At 47.5% G+C, this 20000-nt stretch overlaps 1 protein-coding gene across 7 annotated transcripts in view; it reads left to right on the forward strand.

Moving 5' to 3' along the window:
* Positions 1-20000, forward strand: part of LOC123516136 (ecdysone receptor-like) — a 454056-nt gene that overhangs the window by 50139 nt on the left and 383917 nt on the right. For all 7 annotated transcript variants that reach the window (XM_045275249.1, XM_045275250.1, XM_045275252.1 and 4 more), the window contains exon 2: positions 11959-12435. In XM_045275249.1, coding sequence (XP_045131184.1) covers positions 11982-12435 — 454 coding nt within the window. In that variant the 5' untranslated portion in view covers positions 11959-11981. The remainder of the gene's footprint in view (positions 1-11958; positions 12436-20000) is intronic.

Raw genomic sequence — 20000 nt, forward strand, 5'->3', positions numbered from 1 at the left:
GTGTGTGTGTAGGTGTAGTATATGTAGCATGCTGTAGTTATAATTTGTTTACGTTGATGCTTAGAAGTAATAATGATAGTGGTGGTGGTGTGGTGGTGGTGGTGGTGGTGGTGGTGGTGTGTTTGGAGTTGTTGTTAATTAATGAGGATGGTAATGGTGATGAGGAACCTTTGACGGTCACTGTAGCGTTCATATTAATGGTAGTGACGCTGTAATGCAAGAAGAGGAGGAGGAGGAGGAGGAGGAGGAGGAGGAGGAGGAGGAGGAGGAGGAGGAGGAGAAAGAGGACGAAAAGAAGGAGGACGAGAACAAAAAAATAAATGAAGGGGTGGAGATGGAGGAGAAGGAAGACAATGGGGAGGAAGAGAAAATTACAGTGAAGAATGACAAGAAGAAGGAGGAAGAAGAAGAAGAAGAAGAAGAAGAAGAAGAAGAAGAAGAAGTAAACGATATAAAGACGATGATTAAAAAAAAAAAGAGAAGAAAGAATACAAGGCAGGAATGAAGTTTCAGAGAAGGAACTTGTAATAAAATCATTAATGAAACAATAGAGAGAGAGAGAGAGAGAGAGAGAGAGAGAGAGAGAGAGAGCAAAAGGTAATAAATGACCTCCACATAGATAGAAGGCGACGTGGGTGGGCTAGGGAACGGGTGGAACTGTGGGCGTGGTTGAGAAAGGGCGTGGCGCAGAGTAATTGACGTGGGTGATGGGCGTGGTCTGAAAAATAACAGACAGGGATAAGCGAAAGAGGGGAAACAAGGAAGGCGGCGGCAGGAGGGAGAAAGGGGAGAGGGAGAGGAAGTGAGAGTGATGGCAGTGGCGGTGGTGGTAGTGGCGGTGGAGGGAGAGGCGTGAAGGGAAATAAAGCGTAAGGAAATAGAGTTTATAGAGGAAGGGGAAGCACACTACAGGTTACAGGGTCCGTAGAGTCAAGACAAGGGGAAGGCTGTGCAGTCAAGAGGGTATTATGGAAGGGTGATGAGGGAGACAGAGAGAGAGAGAGAGAGAGAGAGAGAGAGAGAGAGAGAGAGAGATGAAAGAACGTGAGAACAGAAATATAAAGTTAGCAAATTAAACAAAATAATAGATAAATATGATTGGCTACTGCAGGTTATTCGGTCCGGAGACTCGAGAGGGAGGTAGAAGTAGTATATACAATAATTTGTTGTCTGAAGGGGTAGAAAAAAAGGACAAAGACCAAAAGGAAAAAAGGTCGGAAAAAAAGTAAAAATAAATGTTTATATATATATATATATAGAGAGAGAGAGAGAAAGATTAAGAGAGAGGATAGAGCATTGGGGCCGTTGTAGAGTAGAAGGAAAAAAAAAAGGACAAAGAACAAAAGGAAATAAGGATGGAGAAAAAAACTAAGTAAAAATAAGTGTTTACATATATAGAGAGAGGAGAATTATGAGAGGATAGAGCATTGGGATCGTCGTAGAGTAGAAAGTATTACCTGGCGACACAACATTACGAGAACTTGAGGGAATAGTCGACGAGGGTTAATAGGAAAGGGAAATAGAGTTAGGGGGAAACCAGATGGCAGGATACGTCGACACTGGAAAGGAGATGGAGGTAACAAAATATATGTAAAAGTTTTGCGTAGTGACAAACAAAAGAGAATAGAAGAGTCTCGGTGATAAAAGAGGAGGAAGGGGCGGAATAGAGGAGGGAAATAAACTAATAGGGGAACAAGTGACAGCGCATTGAGTCCTTACAATAAAGGGCGTGATAAGAGTGAAGTGTGTAGCGCAGCTCGTGTCCCTGGCAAGTTAGGCGGTGTACCAGCTGACGAAGAAGAGTTTACCTGTCGCTTTGATAGACCACCTGCCAAAGAAATAAACGGAGCAGTGCCTGTGAACTCAACTCACGTATTTGGCTTCCCTGTTTGCCACCATTGTTTTATTTACACGTTGTTCGTCACCACCCTGTTACATAAAAGGGAAGGAGTCACAGTTTAAAAGGTATAACACTGAACGACGTATATAAGTAGAGACAAAATTGAGCTTGTTTTTTTACACACACACACACACACACACACACACACACACACACACACACACACACACACACACACACACACACACACACACACACACACACACACATTTAGTATCAGTTAAATCAGTTTTTTTTTCAAGTATTTTTTATTGTTCCTTGTCGTAAGTGAGATGATTATGGCCTAATGTATGACAGTCAAGAGGGAGTCAGTGTTTTCCTTCTGTTTTACTATGTTTTGTAATATTCCTTTGGTGTGATGTTGCTTTATTCACACACACACACACACACACACACACACACACACACACACACACACACACACACACACACACACACACACACACACACACACGTCTTATAACTCTTTCGTAAAGGAGAAAATAATGATAATCGTTTTCAGAAATAAGCCTTTAAGCTAAGAGGGAGCGAAATATTCTCTCTCTCTCTCTCTCTCTCTCTCTCTCTCTCTCTCTCTCTCTCTCTCTCTCTCTCTCTCTCTCTCTCTCTCTCTCTCTCTCTCTCTCTCTCTCTCTCTCTCTCTCTCTCTCTCTCTCTCTCTCTCTCTGTGTGTGTGTGTGTGTGTGTGTGTGTGTGTGTGTGTGTGTGTGTGTGTCGTGAATGCAGCAGGTACTGTATAGCGGGTAAGCGGGTGGTAATGGCCAGGGGCAGGAGCAGCAGTAGCCAAACCAGCGTGATGGATGTGTGCGTGAAGGGGAGGAGGTGAAGGGCTGGACAAAGGGAGGGTAATAGGGAGGAGTAATTGATGGAGGAAGGGGTCGAGGCACGTACAGAATTAAAAACATTAAATAAAGCGTTTGAGAGTGACTGCCATGAGGGAAGGGAGGAGCAAGGGAAGAATGTGAGAAGATAGGAAGGAGGGAAGCAAGAAGTACATTATATATATGGGTACACAGTGAAGTCATATTGTAAGAGGGACTGGTAGAGGACAAAGCTTAGGGATAAACAAAGAACGCACCTTAACCTTGCCAAAGATTTGAATAGTTGGGGAGAGGGGAATAAAACGAGACCAAGAATTACGGACATATTTAATGAAGAAAAGTATGAATGATTATAAACAATGAGATTATATTGGAATAATGAGGAGTAATGAGCATATCTGAAGGACAACTAGTAGAACACACATCGAAATAGTACCTACGATTCGAAGGCAGAATAAATAAAAGGGAAAAAAAGATGAAAAAGAGGAATTACTAACACATAATATATCTTCCCCAATGAATAAACATTTGTAAAGAGAAAAATTGAAAGATACGCAAGAGAAACGAAAGAAAATAACATCTCCCTTGTACCCAAACGAACTTTATACTTCCAGATAAGAAATGAAAGAAAATAACTTTTTCTCCAAATCTTTTTATTGTGTTGCCCGGAAATCGGTAGAGAAAAAAAAGAGAAGGAAACGAAAAGGCTGAAGAAGAGAGAGTAGGACAAGGAGAGGATCAACTGTCGCACAGACTTATCTCTTTGTGGGAAGTATGTTAAGAAAAATGTGTGGAAGTGTTCAGAATGGGAAAAAGGAAGTCACGTAGAAAAATAAAGCAATGTTGGGAGGAGGAAGAGAAGGCAAAGAAGAGAAAGAAGGAAGAGAAAAAAGGTGATGGGGAGGACTCCACTTATAAAAAGATTAAGAAAATTGACGACGAGGAAAGCTTTGAAGAGGTCAAGGAGAAAGAGACAGAGAAAAAGGAGTTGCAGAAGTCAGAGGAGTTAGAGGAAGAGGAGGAAGAGGAGAAGGAGGAGAGTGGATAAAAAGTCTTTGAAAAAGGAGGCGTGTGAGGGATTAACAGTAGTAGGTGTGAGAAGAAGGAAGGAGTGAGAACAGGGGTTCTATAGACCATAATTGTACCCTGACAAGCAGACGCCGAGGTGTTGTGATGGAGGGAAAACCATTAAGGACGAATTATGGAGAGAGAGAGAGAGAGAGAGAGAGAGAGAGAGAGAGAGAGAGAGAGAGAGAGAGAGACGGATGATGGGGAGGGAGGGAAGGGCCGCCGGGCTGTGGAAAGAAAAAGGGCCCACCACCGCGGCGGCGGCGACAGCAGGGTACATTCTAAGGGGGCGAGGGAACGTTTTCGGGAGGGTGGGCGGCTTTGGGCGGGCCAGGCCGAGCAGGAGGCAAGGGAGGCAGGGAGGGCCAAGGACCGTGAGCGAGCTAGAGCTTCTGCGTAGGTGTGAAGGTGTCTGGAACAGGGGGAGGAGCGTCTGAGGCCGTCTGGGAACCTCCGGTAGAGGCCGCAGGAGCAGCGTACCCAGAGAACAAGGCGGCGGTGGGCTAGGATGGAGCGCCGGCGAAGGGAGACAAAGGGGCGAGGCAGACAAAGGAGAAAAAGGAGGAGCAGGAGCATGGTGCCTCTGGATCCGCGGAGCAGCACAAGAATGGTGCCTTTGAGGTGACGAGAGGGAGAAAAAGGATGGTGTTCTTAAATGAAGGAGGAAGAATTGAGGGAGCTTTTTAGAGGAGATAATGAGAAGGTGTCTGTGAAGTGGAAGGAGAGAAAGAAAGCGAAACGGGGCACCTGGAATGAAAGAGGAAGGCATGACGGTCCCCTTGTGATGGAGGAGGAAAGACAAACATCATTCCTGAAGTGGAGGAAGGAAGGAAGGAAGGAAGGGGAAGAAGGGCTCGGTGTCTTTGCAAGGGAGGAAAAGCAGGAGGCAAACAAACAGAAGAGATGGTAGTAAAAATTGACTAAATATTTGAACATTAACGAAAGTTTAAGAGAAAAAATTTTGATGTGGATACAAATTAGAAGCTAAAGAAGTTAAGAAAGGACAAATATTTAATACATAACGGAATCTGTTGGGAATGGAGAAATTTTTAGACTGCGCATACAAAAATAAATAAAATAGAATGCCATGAGGTGTATAGAGTTCTAGAGTTAATGCAAGTATACAGAAATAAAAGAGTCAAATAAAGATCGCTCCTTAAAGTGCAATGAAAAGAGAAAAGAAAACAAGGAACCGAGGGAAGTAGAATGATGGAGGGAGGAATGCAGCGTGAGGAGAGGAGATGGAGGACATGATCGACCTCAGACCAGCCACACGGAACACAAAGAGAGGGAAAAAAAAGAAAAAAAAGGGGAGGACAGGAAATGCATTGTGGCTCGTGGCGATAAAAAAAAAACAACAACAGATATTTGCTGTAAACGTAGAATTAGACGATGGACTACTACTACTACTACTACTACTACTACTACTACTACTACTACTACTACTACTACTACTACTACTACTACTACTACTGCAAGTTTCTCTGGCTACCACAACCATAACTGCTACTATTGTCATCATCACCACAAACACCACTAATGTCACCGCCACATCTGGTATTAAGAGTATGTATGAATGAAAAGAATGTGGAAGACAAGTCAGTCTCCAAATAGATATCATGAAAATATGAGATAAAAACAAGAAAAATAGCTTATACACACAATGAAAAATGAAAACATCAGTACAAAGGTTGAATTAAAAAAAAAAAAAAAAGAAAAGGAATAATAAGATAATGAAACTCACGTAGGAAAATAAAAAAAAGAATGTTATTGACTCTGCCTTGGCTCTCATCTCGGGTTAACTCGTGCTAGGGAAACCTCCTCCGCCTCCTTGCCAATGGAAGTCAAACAAGAGCCGCTACCATTGCCGCTGTTATCGCTATTCACGTTATTTCTTCCCGTGGGCAGCCTGTCATCTCGGCGGGGACATCCATACAAGGTTAAGAGGAACATTTGTCGTGCCTCACCGGAGCTGCGTTGCCCGGAGCGGCGGTGACAAGAGTTTTGTTGACGTACGTGTGTTAGTTTTAGGGTTACGTAATGCTGTCTGTCAACATGGGGCCGTTTGCCTCACCTGCCGCTTTCAACCTGATGGAAAGCCGGAACGAAGGTAAAGGTCAGGCCGCTCTACATGTACCGCCTCGCCTCCGCCTTGTTCATATACATGTGAGTGTCCTTGAAGTACGTAGCTCAGCGGTTATTGAACTGTGGGCCGCTCGCTCGCTCCGTGTGCCGAGGGCGTGGGAGGTCATGGGGGGAGAGGACGAGGGGATCCTTTTTAAGGGGAGATACTAAGGCTTATGTACAAGTGATGGAATGTGAAATTGGATGAGTAACTGAAGTAATTTTTTCTCTCTGTTTTTCCTTCTCTTTAATAAGGTTGAAAGCTCCGTGTTCAGAATGTAGAGTTAGGGCGTTGTCGCAGTGTTGCAGTATTCAGCTAGATATAGTGTGTGTGTGTGTGTGTGTGTGTGTGGGCTTGTCAAAGATGGAAAACACTGATATTTCACAGTAGCCTGTACATATTGCTGTCATGAGAAAGGAAGAAGAGAATGAAATAAAAAAAAAAGTTGAAACTTTAGAGTCACTATGTTCACAAACACACACACACACACACACACACACACACACACACACACACACACACACACACACACACTTGGTAAGGCAAAACCACAGTTTCCCTCAGACCACCACAGTCGGTTCTCCAGATTTCATTGTCGACCCTCGGACAGTGGCCAGGTGGGTGAGGGTGGCGGGCAGGTGGGCAGCGCTGCCATCAAGGGTTGAGTCCCGTTATACCATCGCCTCCAGTGTGTGGCGGCAGGCGGGGAGGCGGAGGAACATGGGCGTCCTGCAGGTAGCGCTCCATTAGGAGGGAAACACCTGCCGGCGCCGCACAGACTCCGCCACACCACGGCACGTTATGTAACGGTGTGTGTGTGTGTGTGTGTGTGTGTGTGTGTGTGTGTGTGTGTGTGTGTGTGTGTGTGTGTGTGTGTGTGTGTGACAGAGATAAATTGGTAGGTATGTAGTTAAGTACGCAGGTAGGCGTAAAAGAGAGAGAGAGAGAGAGAGAGAGAGAGAGAGGGAGGGAAAATAAAAGTAGAAGGTAAGCAAACAGCGGAAAAAAAACAGTAAAAAGCGTCGTATACCGTGGTGCGGGGGCCATGGCGGGCCGCGGCGGCGCAGCAGAGGCTGGCGGCGCCGCGGACGTTTATAAATGGAAGAAACAATTCAATCATCCTTCCTCTCCTCGTAGAACAAGATTTCATATTCAGATAAACAAAAGGTTCTCAGCGGGCATCATCTAGAGTGTGTCGGGGGGATTCTATGGCTGCACCGGGAGGCAGGAGGGGACGCTGCTCCCTGGGAAGCGTTCCTTTGTGGCGTGGTGGGGACGCAGGGACGAGGGCACGCGGGGAATGGCCGCCGCGCTCTTCACTTCTAACGTGGAATAGAACGGTTAATTTTTTCAGGATATAATTTTTTGTTATGCCTTAAAATGATTGGAGTTTTGCAAGTTTTGTTTTAGCAGTGTTATATCTGAATTAGTCTCATGTTTGGGTTGCAAAGCGAAGCCAGGTAATGTATGCAGGGGACGCTTCTGCTGTGGCCACAAAACAAAATGCAAATGGCTTTTTCATGTTTGTTTATCCTTAATTTGGGTGATGCTTCACAGTGTGGATAATTGTGTGGGTGCTTGGAGTTAGTGTGCTGGGTGAAGTTTTGCTCTTTAAGGAGAAAAACCTGACAAGCGTGTGGTAGCAGACAGACAAGCAGGCTGGCAGGCTGGCAGGCTGGCAGGCAGGCGGGAGATGATAGGAAGGGTGGAAGGAGGCAGAGATAAGTAGAGAAGTGGAGAGTGGAAAAAAAACATTGTTCTGAAGCAGGATTGGAAAGGAGGGGTGGGGGACAGACCAAGAACATGGAAACACAAACAATAAGGATTTTATGTTCTTAGCAAATAGGATGGAACGTTTATTGTGCCCTGTAGGAAGACTAGGAAGAGACAGAACCCATGAGTGAATGCACCTGACTGCACGCTCACACCTTGCCCAAACACCTGCCCTTCAAACTAATCCTACTCGCCACAAGGGGAGATGCACTGCCCCGCTCCCCCGCTCCATCCAACCCCCGGGGCTCATAAGTGATGCGTCGGGGAAGTATTTTTAGTCCACAAGAGTCATTAGGAGTAAACGAGGAGGTGGAATGAGGGGTCGTTGTAGCGGGAAGGTGAGGGGGATGCGTGGGCTGTAGGGATGTGGAGAGCGGGGGACAGGAGGCAGCAGTACAGAACATAATGAGTATGTGCTGTGATGGTGCAGGGTAAGACATGTATAGTAGCGGTAGTGTTGGCAAAGGGGACATGTGGTTGTTGTGTGGTGGAAGAGAATGAAACGTGTAATAGAGGTGGTGTGATAGTTGAGGGTGACCTGGGAGCGGGATGTGGTGGCGGCGGCGGCGGCAGTGGCGGTGGTGGTGTTGTGGTGTTGGTGGTAATGGTGGGGATTAGGGTGGTGGTGGTGGAAGTAATGAAGGCTAAATAAAGGGTCTGGCCTGAAGGAGAAACTGAAGTGGCTGATTAGGAGTGACTGAAAAGGGACTGACCCCAACTAAGTCGAACACACACAAAGGTAAAATAGACTTTTGTGGAACTTGTAAAATACTCCATCGCTTCTTACCACTTTGTTGACCTTAAAGAAAAACCACGTACCCTGAAGGAGAGAGAGAGAGAGAGAGAGAGAGAGAGAGAGAGAGAGAGAGAGAGAGAGAGAGAGACCATATCAAGAACACGAAGAAATAACCATACACACGCTAAGATATTTCATTGTGGGAGCCAAACACTCAAACAGCTTCACCACCACCTTTGCACCACCACCTCCGCACCACCACTTCCGCACCACCATCTTTGCACCACCACCTCCTCACCACCACCTCCTCACCACTACCTCCGCACCAGCACCTTCTCACCACCACTTTTGCACTTTTGACGATATTTGCAAGTCTTTGGAACCGACTCCGTGGGACGCCGAGGTTTCCGTGGCAGCAATGAAGACACAAGGGGCTGGGGAGGGGGTGATGTAGGGCCTGGTCGGGGGATACTGATGCGAGGGTCTTGGTCAGGGGGGCTTGGTCAGGGGTTGGGTAGGGGGACTTGGTCGTTAGATTGGGGTTTCTTTACAGAGGAAGCGAATAGAAGGGTAATGAGTAGCCTTGTGCCTGTGGGAGACGTCGACCTCTACCACGCATAGACTTCCCTTTACTTGCTCTCTCTCCTTCCCTCGCCTTCCTTTGCCGTCACTCGCACACACTCGCACCTTCCCTCCACTTATACCTGTGGTTTTTATGCTCCCAGTCTCAATTTTTTGCTTTTAATTCTTCTCGTTCCTTCTTATAACCTTCACCTTCACTCGCAAACTATCTCCACACATCCACCTTTCTCCCTCCTGTGTCCACGTGTCCAATTACTCCTCATTGCCTCACGTAGCCTTTACCTTTACTCCTCTTGCACATGTTCTACCCTCAAACTACGTCCCCACATCCCTTTTGTTTCCTTTCCCATATCCAAGAGTCCTGTATCTTCCTTTCATGACCTCCTTTTTTTTTTTCCTGTGTCCTCATTGCCTCACACAGCCTTTACCTTTACTCCTCTTGCGCATGTTCTACCCTCAAACTACCTCCCCACATCCCCTTTGCTTCCTTTCCCATGTCCAGGAGTCCGGTATCTTCCTTTTTCATGACCTCCTCCTTCATACTGCCTGCTCCCAAATTGTGTGCTTTCATCATAAATCCCTTTCCTTCCTACCCCATGTTCTTGTGTTCCATTTTCTTTCTTCTTTTGTCTCTCTCATAACCCTTGCCTTTAATTTCTCTCACTATCTACCCTTCAACTTTGCCTGTAAATCATTCTTTCCTATAGACTCACCCTTTCCTTCCCCTTGTCACTTCTACACATCATTCATTACTCAACTCCTGCATGCAATTATTCCCCAAAGCTCCTTCTTTGTTCCTTTCCATCACCTTCACTCGTAAACGTCTTCCATTCTTCAAATCTCGTAAAAGTGTCCTTCTGCACTTCCTTTCATTTCTAGCTATGTTCCCGTCTCTTATTTCCTTGTCTCCCTTTCTTTTGAGTCACTGTGGAATGCCGGCGCTCCTGTGATTGCCACCTGGGGCCCGAGGGTGAGAAGACGATAACGCTTTCCACATTCCTCTCATTCTACATTCATTTTCAGTGACAATTCCAGAGATCTGATCACGAGAAGCTTTACTTTATCAGCTTTAGGAGTTTTGGCTGTCTCGCAAAGAGCTGGGAGGAGATGGAAGGAGGACACAGAGAGAAAGAAATAGACAGACATTCCAAAATTCACGCTTACGCCCAAATATCTCGGATCCGTTTCACCATGTTCAGTTCCCGAAGGCTATTTAAGAGGGGAAAAAGAAAAGAAACATGAGGAGAGGAAGTCACTAATACAGCGTCTTCTGTGTGACGTGACGTGAGATCCCAGTGTTTATAGTGACGCTGGTGGGGACGTGACGTGGAGAGAAGAGCTGAAAGGCAGTGATATAGTGGGAGGGAGGGAGGTTTGGGAGGAAGGCAGGAGGAGGTTGTGAGTGGCTGGAAGTAAGTTGGCTGGTGGTGAGCGTTGGAGCAAAGGAGAAAAATGCGGGCGTGCAGGAAACGACAGGCGAGTGGTATGTGTAGAGAGAGAGAGAGAGAGAGAGAGATAGTTGGCTGGCTGGCGTGGGCAAGCAAAAATAATGAGTTAGTGACGTGTGAGTGGAAAATAATGATGCCTGACTTTTTACTCGTCTATGTTACGTTGGCTAAACAGAAGCGTATTTTGTACCTGACACAAACATTAGTCCGCCGCTCGCATTCCTGGCGCCTCATTGTCCACATTTCTCCTGGTAAATAATCCAAACAACAGCAGCTGACTTGTGTGTGTGTGTGTGTGTGTGTGTGTGTGTGTGTGTGTGTGTGTGTGTGTGTGTAAAGAGAGAGAAAGAGACTGATACACTTACTTATATAAAAGCATTTACTCTTTCGCCATCACCAACTTTTAAGTGACTATTGAGGGAGAACATTATTAGGTCGTAATCTTCATGTTACACCTACAAAAAAAAAAAGAAATATATATTAAAGAAAAAGTTGAAGTCTGCCATGGCGTGTGGAGGGCAAGAGAGGGGAGAAAGAGAGAGAAGGTGAGGGAGAGGGAGGCCTGGTATAGTGGTGGCAGGGTAGGCAGAGGGAGGCAGGGAGAGGCAAGGCGCTGGCTGGTGTGCCTGGCTGCCGGTCGTTGGCTGCAGATGTTGTGAAATTATTTATAGTGGTGGCGGAAAGATTGGCAGCTCGATCGAAAACGGTGAGAAGCAAGGAGGCTCAGGAATAGTGAGTGAGCGAGTGAGTGGATGAGTGAGTCTAATGCTTGGGCCGCCACGTGCACCAGGGAGCAGAGAGGCCGGTGACGGGCGTGAAGCAGGGACAAATACTTCAGAATGACGCGACCCGCACCAGCAACGGCGGCGCCTGAAAAAGCATGTTAATTATAGTGGTAAGAGTAGCGCGGCGGGAAATGTGTGAGTGTTCTGTTAGTGATGTCATTAAGGGTGGCAGCGGATAATGGCGGCGTTTAGCGAGGCGCCGTGACGAATGGGTCGTGCGTGTAATGAGTGGCTTGTGACTGGAGCGACGTGACGGCGGCGGCGATCCGGCACTGCTGGCTGAAACACTGACGAAACAACAGGGCAGGTGTGGCGCAAGCTGATCATAGATAGATAACGCCGCGGCACAGTACCTTGGGAACTCCTTTACCAGTAGCAGCACCAGCAACAACAACAACAGCAGCAGCAGCAACAACAGAAGAACAACAACAGCAACAGCAGCAACAGCAGCAGCAGCAGCAACAGCTGTTATTATGATAATGATATTTGTGCTACCTGGGGGTCAAATGTAACTCTTGGATACAGCTGGCTGTGTTTTGTGTCCGTATACGAGATGCGTATGGCATCACGCATTGTTATTATTATTATTATTATTATTATTATTATTATTATTATTATTATTATTATTATATTATTATTGTTGTTGTTGTTATTGTTATTATGACTGGTATCACTGTGGTGTTCGTGGTGTGGTGATGTATGTGCGTATCTCCTTTACAGAGTGTGATGGTGTGGGCGTGACGATGGACCTCCCTCGCGACTCCTCCCTTCGGGGCCGCGGGCTGATGGGCGGTCGGTCACCAACTCTCCAATCTTCGCTGATACAAACACTCGTCTCTCCCAAGATGGACCATTCACCCACCAGTCCTCACTATGTTGCTGGTTCTCCCTTGCTGGGCGAGTCTCCTTCGGGCATTCCTCGCTCCCCCGTCTCGCCCATGGGCATCCTGGTCAAGAGCGAGCCCCCCGTATCTCCCTCGGGCACCTCAGAGTTCCAAGTGAAGCCCAAAAAGCCGCGTAGTGATGGGGAGCGAGTCGAGTGGGCACCCTCACCAGGGGGCATGAGCCTCGACTCCCTCTCTCCTCCTCCGCAAGGCTCCAACGGCATCGGGAGCTCAATGGGACACCCCTCGAGCGGCATGTCCCCGATGTCCACCTCCAGCTACGACCCCAGCTCTCCCAACCTCTCCAAATCAGGTCAGTGGCCTCGCTCTCCCTCGCATGTAGTACGTCTTCACCGTGTCTATCATTTTTTGTTCCGCTGACATTTGGTGGTATTGACACCTGCCTGCCGGGAGGCTTACCGGCAGCCCAGACCCTCGAACTCACTCATTCTGTCCTGTGAATATACAAAGAACCAATCTGGGGATGAAGCTCCAAAAATTTGAGGTACAGTACTATGTGTGTGTGTGTGTGTGTGTGTGTGTGTGTGTGTGTGTGTGTGTGTGTGTGTGTGTGTGTGTGTGTGTAAGTAAAAGCACGGTTCTCTGCAGGAAGCTTCGTTAAAAGCAAAATGAAAGACTGACTTTCTCGCTTCCTTACTGACTGATGGACTGACTGATTGAAACTCTGTCTCCCCCACCATTCCTCCTCCTCCTCCTCCTCCTCCTCCTCCCAGTCCCATCAGACCCCGGCAATAGAAACATGCACCTTAGAGGAACCTGCCGCGCCTCTCACATCCCGCACTGGTTCGCGGGAGAGGAGGGGCTGCAAATCACATCTCGTAAATTGTGAGATTAAAGAATGAACTGTCACTCAGGCAGGTATTGCGTCCCCTCCATCTTTTCCTCTCGCCTTCCCCCCTTCCCTCCCTTCCCCTGTCTCTCTCTCTTCTCGTCTTGCCTTCAGTTCGGGGACGCTCAGAGGCCAGGGAACACTGACAACAGCTGGGCGAGGGAACGACATTAAAAGAAGAAAATATGAAAGAAAAAAAAACTTCGTGGCAGATTTTCAGAATACTTGGATCGAACTTTCCGTCTTTGTTCTCTTTTTTCTTTCTCTCCCCGACTTTGAGCCTCTCCTTTTTTTTTTTTACTCTCTCTCTCTCTCTCTCTCTCTCTCTCTCTCTCTCTCTCTCTCTCTCTCTCTCTCTCTCTCTCTCTCTCTCTCTCTCTCTCTCTCTCTCTCTCTGCCACGGAGTGATAAGATAGATGTGGAGAAAAATGGTTCGAGTGTTTTATTAAATCGAATTGTTTTGTTGCCAGTGACGGTATTGGGGAAGTTAGTGGTGGTGGTGGTGGTGGTGGTGGTGGTGATGATGATGGTGGTGGTGGTGGTGGTGATGGTGGTGGTGGTGGTGGTGATGATGATGGTGGTGGTGGTGGTGGTGGTGGTGGTGGTGGTGGTGGTGGTAGGAGTGATGGTGGTAGGAGTGATGGTGGTGGTGGTGGAGTTAGAGACTGAAGGTTGCCAATGTCTATGGCCCAGACGGGTTAGATTGGCACAGTGCCACCTGGAGTTCTCAGGAGGGCAGTGTGTGTCTCCCAAGAGCGAAGGGTATGGGGTATGAGGTGGAGGAGAAGAAGAGGAGGAGGAGAAGGAGGAGGAGGAGGAGGAGGAGGAGTAGGAGGAGGAGGAGGAGGAGGAGGAGGAGGAGGAGGAGGAGAATAGATAGAGGAAATCATTAATGAAATCTGAAAACTGCTGGTTCTTCAATATAATGTGAGTGTGTTGTTAGGACAGGTCAGAGTCAGGTGAAAGTGGGTGAGGTTGAGTTATGTCACCTTAGATTAGGTTGACTGAGCTCAGGATAGGTTGAATCTGCCTTAGTTAGGTCAGACCAGACTACGTTAGGTAAGTATAAGTAAGCTGAAGTGAGGACATAATAGGTGAGCTCTGGTTTGGATAGGTTAGATTAGGCCAGGTTAGCTCTGGTTAAGATAGGTTAGGTTAGGTCAGGTCAGCAGTATTAGGTATTCCAGGTGTTTGATGAATAGTGTGAGGTCATTGTCGTGTCGATCGCGTGCGCCGGAGAGGAGTGAGGGAAGAGCGGGTGGCGGCGCTGACTGGAGAACCACTGGCTTGATTGACATGCAAAGTAGAGGCATCTCAGTCCTCTTCTTAGCATTTCCTCCCCTTCTTCCTCTTCACCTCTCCTCCCTTCATTCCTGTGTACCTCCCCACTTCTTCCTCCTAGTCTCTCCTCCCTACTCTTCCATACATCCTCGCATTTTCCATCTCTCTTCATCTAATCTTACAGCTTACCTTCCTCTGTTCTACTCCCCGTCCCTTGTCTCTCTCTCTCTCTCTCTCTGACGTCAGGAGTGATTATTTTCCCTCTTCTTTTTCTTCTTACACTTCATCGTTTCCTTTACATTTGTGTCTTATCGCCCTCTGTTTTCTCTCATAGTTTCCTGCATTTACAAGGTGGCGCATGACGTCAGCCTTCGTCCTCCAATTGCAGGTGTGGTGGTGATGGGGGTGGTGGTGGTGTAATGTGGTGTTTGATTAGGTGTGATTTGTCTTGGTGATGATGGTAATGGTGGTGGTGGTGGTGGTGGTAGTGTTGGTGATGAGGAGGAAAGAAAATGAGGAGTGATAGTGAAGAGAGAGAGAGAGAGAGAGAGAGAGAGAGAGAGAGAGAGAGAGAGAGAGAGAGAGAGAGTAGTGAGTTGTATTGTGATAAAGTGAGTTATTACGTTGGTTTTTATTTCACTTTTGTTTTTTTACCAATCCTACACACACACACACACTCTCTCTCTCTCTCTCTCTCTCTCTCTCTCTCTCTCTCTCTCTCTCTCTCTCTCTCTCTCTCTCTGTCTCGCCAATTCTTCATCACTTTCGACTGTTTTGAATGGTCTTGGCCACGCGTAGTCAAGAACACTCGATAATTTCTCTCATGGATAATTTTTTTCAGCAATTATTTTCACTCTTCCTTTCATCTTTCACTTCTCTGCATTTTTTCCTCAGTGTCGCTGGAATGTTTTTTTTTTTTCGTGTTGTTATTCCGAATATGTAGTGTTTGTCCTGAAAACCTAATATGTTGCCTTTCTCTTATCAGTCATCTGTGAGAGAGAGAGAGAGAGAGAGAGTGAGTGTGTGTGTGTGTGTGTGTGTGTGTGTGTGTGTGTGTGTGTGTGTGTGTGTGTGTGTGTGTGTTCTTGCCTTCTGAGTATTGGCTTTCGATTGTACGTATGTCTTCCTCTCTCTCTCTCTCTCTCTCTCTCTCTCTCTCTCTCTCTCTCTCTCTCTCTCTCTCTCTCTCTCTCTCTCAACATATTGCACACACTTTCCTGAGGTAATTATCCATCTTCAGTTGACGGCAGCAGACTTGAAAGCCACCAATGTCTTCTAACCTCCTCTCTGATACATTCACCAACACATTCACCAACACTGCCCTGCTCTACACTACAGTCTTACTAGGGCACAGCGTCACCAACAGAAAAATGACACATATTAGTGATTTTCAGACATTTAGAGAAGTTGGAGAAGGAGGTGAAGAGAAACTCAGACACTCACTTCCCTATACACCTGTGTTTCCTTTCACCTCCTCCAATATCAGTGATGTAAATGGAAGCTTCTGAGGGTAAGACAATATAGAAAATGGAGAGAAAATGGACAATACTGAATGAGAAGTGCTTGAATAGAGCGTGATAAAGGAAGGAAGAATGGAGAGAAGGAAGAAGTGATTGAGGAGGAAAGGGAAGTAAAAAAAACGAATAAGGAAGAAAACAGAAAGAATAATTTACCAGGAGCGTCTCTCTCTCTCTCTCTCTCTCTCTCTCTCTCTCTCTCTCTCTCTTTTTTTTTTTTTATTTAAACAAAACTTTATACAAAGGAACATGTACCCAAAGGCGCACTGTCGTGTGCTACCTATTCTAAGGGTACTACAATCTATTTCTCTACAATATTTACAAGACTTAAAAATAGATAATATACAAGATGGTCAGCATGCAAATGGAGCACTATTCGTTTCACTTCACTAGCACTATTCACGCACTGCACTACACTGAGTGTCACGTCACAAAGAGTGTCAGAGGAGTTGGCAGTGTCTGTCTCCACTTATGTGCCATCAGTTTGACACTGTGAGTGTTCATCTCCTGGACGTGAGGCACCGCGGCCGTGAACAAGTTCCACATCCTGGAGACGCGTCCTGCGAAGGTGCGTTGATGCTGACACCCGTGGGATCGCGGCACCTCTACGGCGTCACCACCATTGAGCACCGTTCTCGTGCTCCGTGCGGTGACTCTTAGAGGATGACGCAGCCCTGCCAGATGTGGCACTCTTTGCACCTGTGCCTTATGGAACACTACGATCGCCGCCACGTCTCTGCGGTGTTCCAGTGAATCAAGGGGACGCTCAGGCTCTGGGTGAGGTGGTAGTGCAGCATCTACTAGCCGTATGGCGCGGCGTTGGATGCTGTCCAGTCTCCTTCTGTGTGTGGCGGCACAGGACATCCAGGAGAGAGCTGCGTATTCAAGGTGGGGCCGCACCTGTGCCTTGTACAGCAGCAGTCTCCCTTCCTGTCGAGGAAACTGGCGATCCTTCTGAGAGCGGAGATCCTGTGAGAGGCTTTCTTGGCAATGGTTTTGACATGCCTGTCAAACCTCAGCCCTCGATCCACCTCCACTCCAAGTATCTTGACGTCATCTTGGAGTGGGAGAGCAGCAGCGCCAAAGACAACTTTCCTGCCATTGCTGCCATGGCGGCTGGGGACCGAGAGACAACCATTGCTTGTGTCTTCTCCGGCGCGAATGTCACTTGCCAGCGAGCACCCCACTCCTTTATCACTCGTAGCTGCTGATTGATGGCCTCAGCAGCCCGCCCACTGTCCTGGCGTGGATAGGTATAGGAGAGGGTGCAGTCATCAGCATAGGCCATGACTCCTGGCAGTAGCTGGAGAAGATCATCCACGTAGATATTCCACAGGAGTGGGCCAAGAATTGAACCCTGTGGCACTGATGCCTCCACAGGCAGGGACTCAGATGTTTGCCCGTTGACAACCACCTTGAGGCTTCTGTCCTGCAGGTAATTTCCCAAGAGTCGTAGCAAGCCACCCTGGATGCCTTTAGCACGAAGCTTTTCTAGTAATCCGTTGTGCCATACTTTATCAAAAGCTCCTGCTATGTCCAAAGCAACCACTATAGTGTCCTTGCCGTCGTCGAGGGCGTCCTGCCAATGCCTGGTGAGAAGCATCATTAGGTCGGAGGTTGACCTTCCAGGTCTGAACCCAAACTGTTGGTCTGAGAGGAGGGCATTGTCCTTGAGATGGCTACACACCACCTCTGCCACGACCCTCTCAAACACTTTACCCACCACTGACAACAGGGATATGGGTCTGTAGTTTTTGGGTCCGTCCTGGAGCTTTTTGTGTACAGGAACTACTCGAGCCTCCTTCCACACTGAAGGCCAGACGTTTTCCCGTACACAAGTTGTGAACTTGGGTGAGAGGGGCAGCCAGTTCCTGGGAGCATCGCTTCAGCAGGTGCGGGCTGATGTCATCAGGGCCGGTGGCTTTCTGTGTGTCCAGCCCCCGCAATAATCGCTTCACCTGCTGATGCGTTACCTCCACCATGGTGACAGTCTTCTCACATTGCTGGACCAGCTGAGGCGGTGGCTGCTGTGGATTACCGACCTTCATTTTTCCAGCAAACAAGGAAGCCAGCAACTGTGCCCTCTCCTTACTGCTGGTGGCGACAGTACCGTCCTGCTTGCTCTCTCTCTCTCTCTCTCTCTCTCTCTCTCTCTCTCTTGGACCTGCTCATGGACTAGCAACTAAGTGGGTCTTTTATTTTTATTTTTTTTACTCTTTCTGCTACCTTTTTCGAATCTTACATAAGAATTTATTCCTCAACACGTGTATATTTCCTTCATCACACACACACACACACACACACACACACACACACACACACACACACACACACACACACACACACACACACACACACACACACACACACACACACACACACACACACACACACACACACACACACACACACACACAGGCCTATCCGAAGATCGGAAATAATGAGCTCTGAGCTCGTTCCGTAGGGTAACGTCTGGCTGTCTCGTCAGAGACTGCAGCATATCAAACAGTGAATTATACACGTCATTACCAGATCAGCCTCTCGCGGCGACCTGTGACCGGAATAATACATGAATTCACTGCTTGTCGCGTTAATGTCGTGCTTTGATGAGGTTTATGTGTTTACTCTGCATGATTTGTTACGAAAGATTTCCTCCTTTCTATACTGGTTTATACACTTAATGGGGTGATTATGCATATTAATAGCTTTGGTATATGTACTCAGTGACTTTTCCTCGGCTACCTCTTAGAATGTAGGGTAAACATCCCCTCTCTCATTAACTCGTTCATCTGAACACATGTAGAAAGCCCAGTTACAGAATTTTAATGCAGAAATACCCTACTCACGTCACGTACTTCATTACATTCACACCCACTACCACCACCACCACCACCACGACCACCACCACCACGAGGATATTTCACCACCGTGGCCTCCATCTGTCAAACTCCGTGCAGCCTTCATCCTAGTTCGTGAATCTCGCTTATGTTGAGTTGACGCTTACAGACGTGACTCGGTAGCAAAGCGGCAAAATGATCTAACTGGTTGTGGTGGTGGTGGTGGTGGTGGTGGTGGAGCCAGGCACTTCCTACCCGTGTTACATCATGCGGTGTTGTTATTGAGGCAGGTTTAATCTCATGTCTGGTGTCTGTGGAATACTTAGAATGCCTCGATGCTCTGCTCTGACTCGAATTATTGTTGATACGGGGAGTCACTCAGCAAAGATTACACGAGATTACATGAGATGAATAGATACCAGAGCAGCCGACCACACACACACACACACACACACACACACACACACACACACACACACACACACACACACACACACACACACACACACACACACACACACACACACAGCAGGCCCCTCACTGTTACCGCCATTAATAAACCACGAGAAAGGGAAGCAGTGTTTCTCATCGTTAGGGAACCCAGCACTATCTCTCTCTCTCTCTCTCTCTCTCTCTCTCTCTCTCTCTCTCTCTCTCTCTCTCTCTCTCTCTCTCTCTCTCTCTCTCTCTCTCTCTCTCTCTCTCTCTCTCTCTCTCTGTGTGTGTGTGTGTGTGTGTGTGTGTGTGTGTGTGTGTGTGTGTGTGCGCGTCTCAACCAGCAATAATGGTTACAATACCAAGCGACACGACCTCTGTGGTTTACTTTTAAGCTGTGCCATGGAGACACATCTGGCACGCCTCTTGGCACGCCTCCTCCTCCTCCTCCTCCTCCTCCTCCTCCTCCTCCTCCTCCTCCTCCTAGTGGTGGTAGTTGCAAATTAGCACCAGCCAAACACTCGAGGATGCGGAGTTAATTTGAAAGCCTTACATCTCCTGCTTGGGATTGAAATGACAGCGTTCCTTCCGCGGTCGGAGCAGGGAGGCGCCGCGTGCTGCCTGGGAAGGGGCAGACGCACGAACGGAGCGAGGGAGAGGAGGGAGAGGAGGGAGTCAGAGAGATAGGGTGAGGGAGATAAAAGGGTAAAATCCGCCGCTTGACATTTAGGAGGACAGTGACCTAGTTTTGGGTGTGTTCGTGCGTGCGTGCGTGCGTACGAGCGTGTGTGTGTGTGTGTGTGTGTGTGTGTGTGTGCTTGAGGTGAGATGTTAAAGTTCTCGTGATATTCTTCAGCTTTAAGAAATGCAAGACAGAGAGAGAGAGAGAGAGAGAGAGAGAGAGAGAGAGAGAGAGAGAGAGAGAGAGAGAGACGGGGATGGTTCACTTAGTTTGAAT

This window comes from Portunus trituberculatus, chromosome 40 (assembly GCF_017591435.1).
Source record: "Portunus trituberculatus isolate SZX2019 chromosome 40, ASM1759143v1, whole genome shotgun sequence".
NCBI classification, from domain to species: domain Eukaryota; kingdom Metazoa; phylum Arthropoda; class Malacostraca; order Decapoda; family Portunidae; genus Portunus; species Portunus trituberculatus.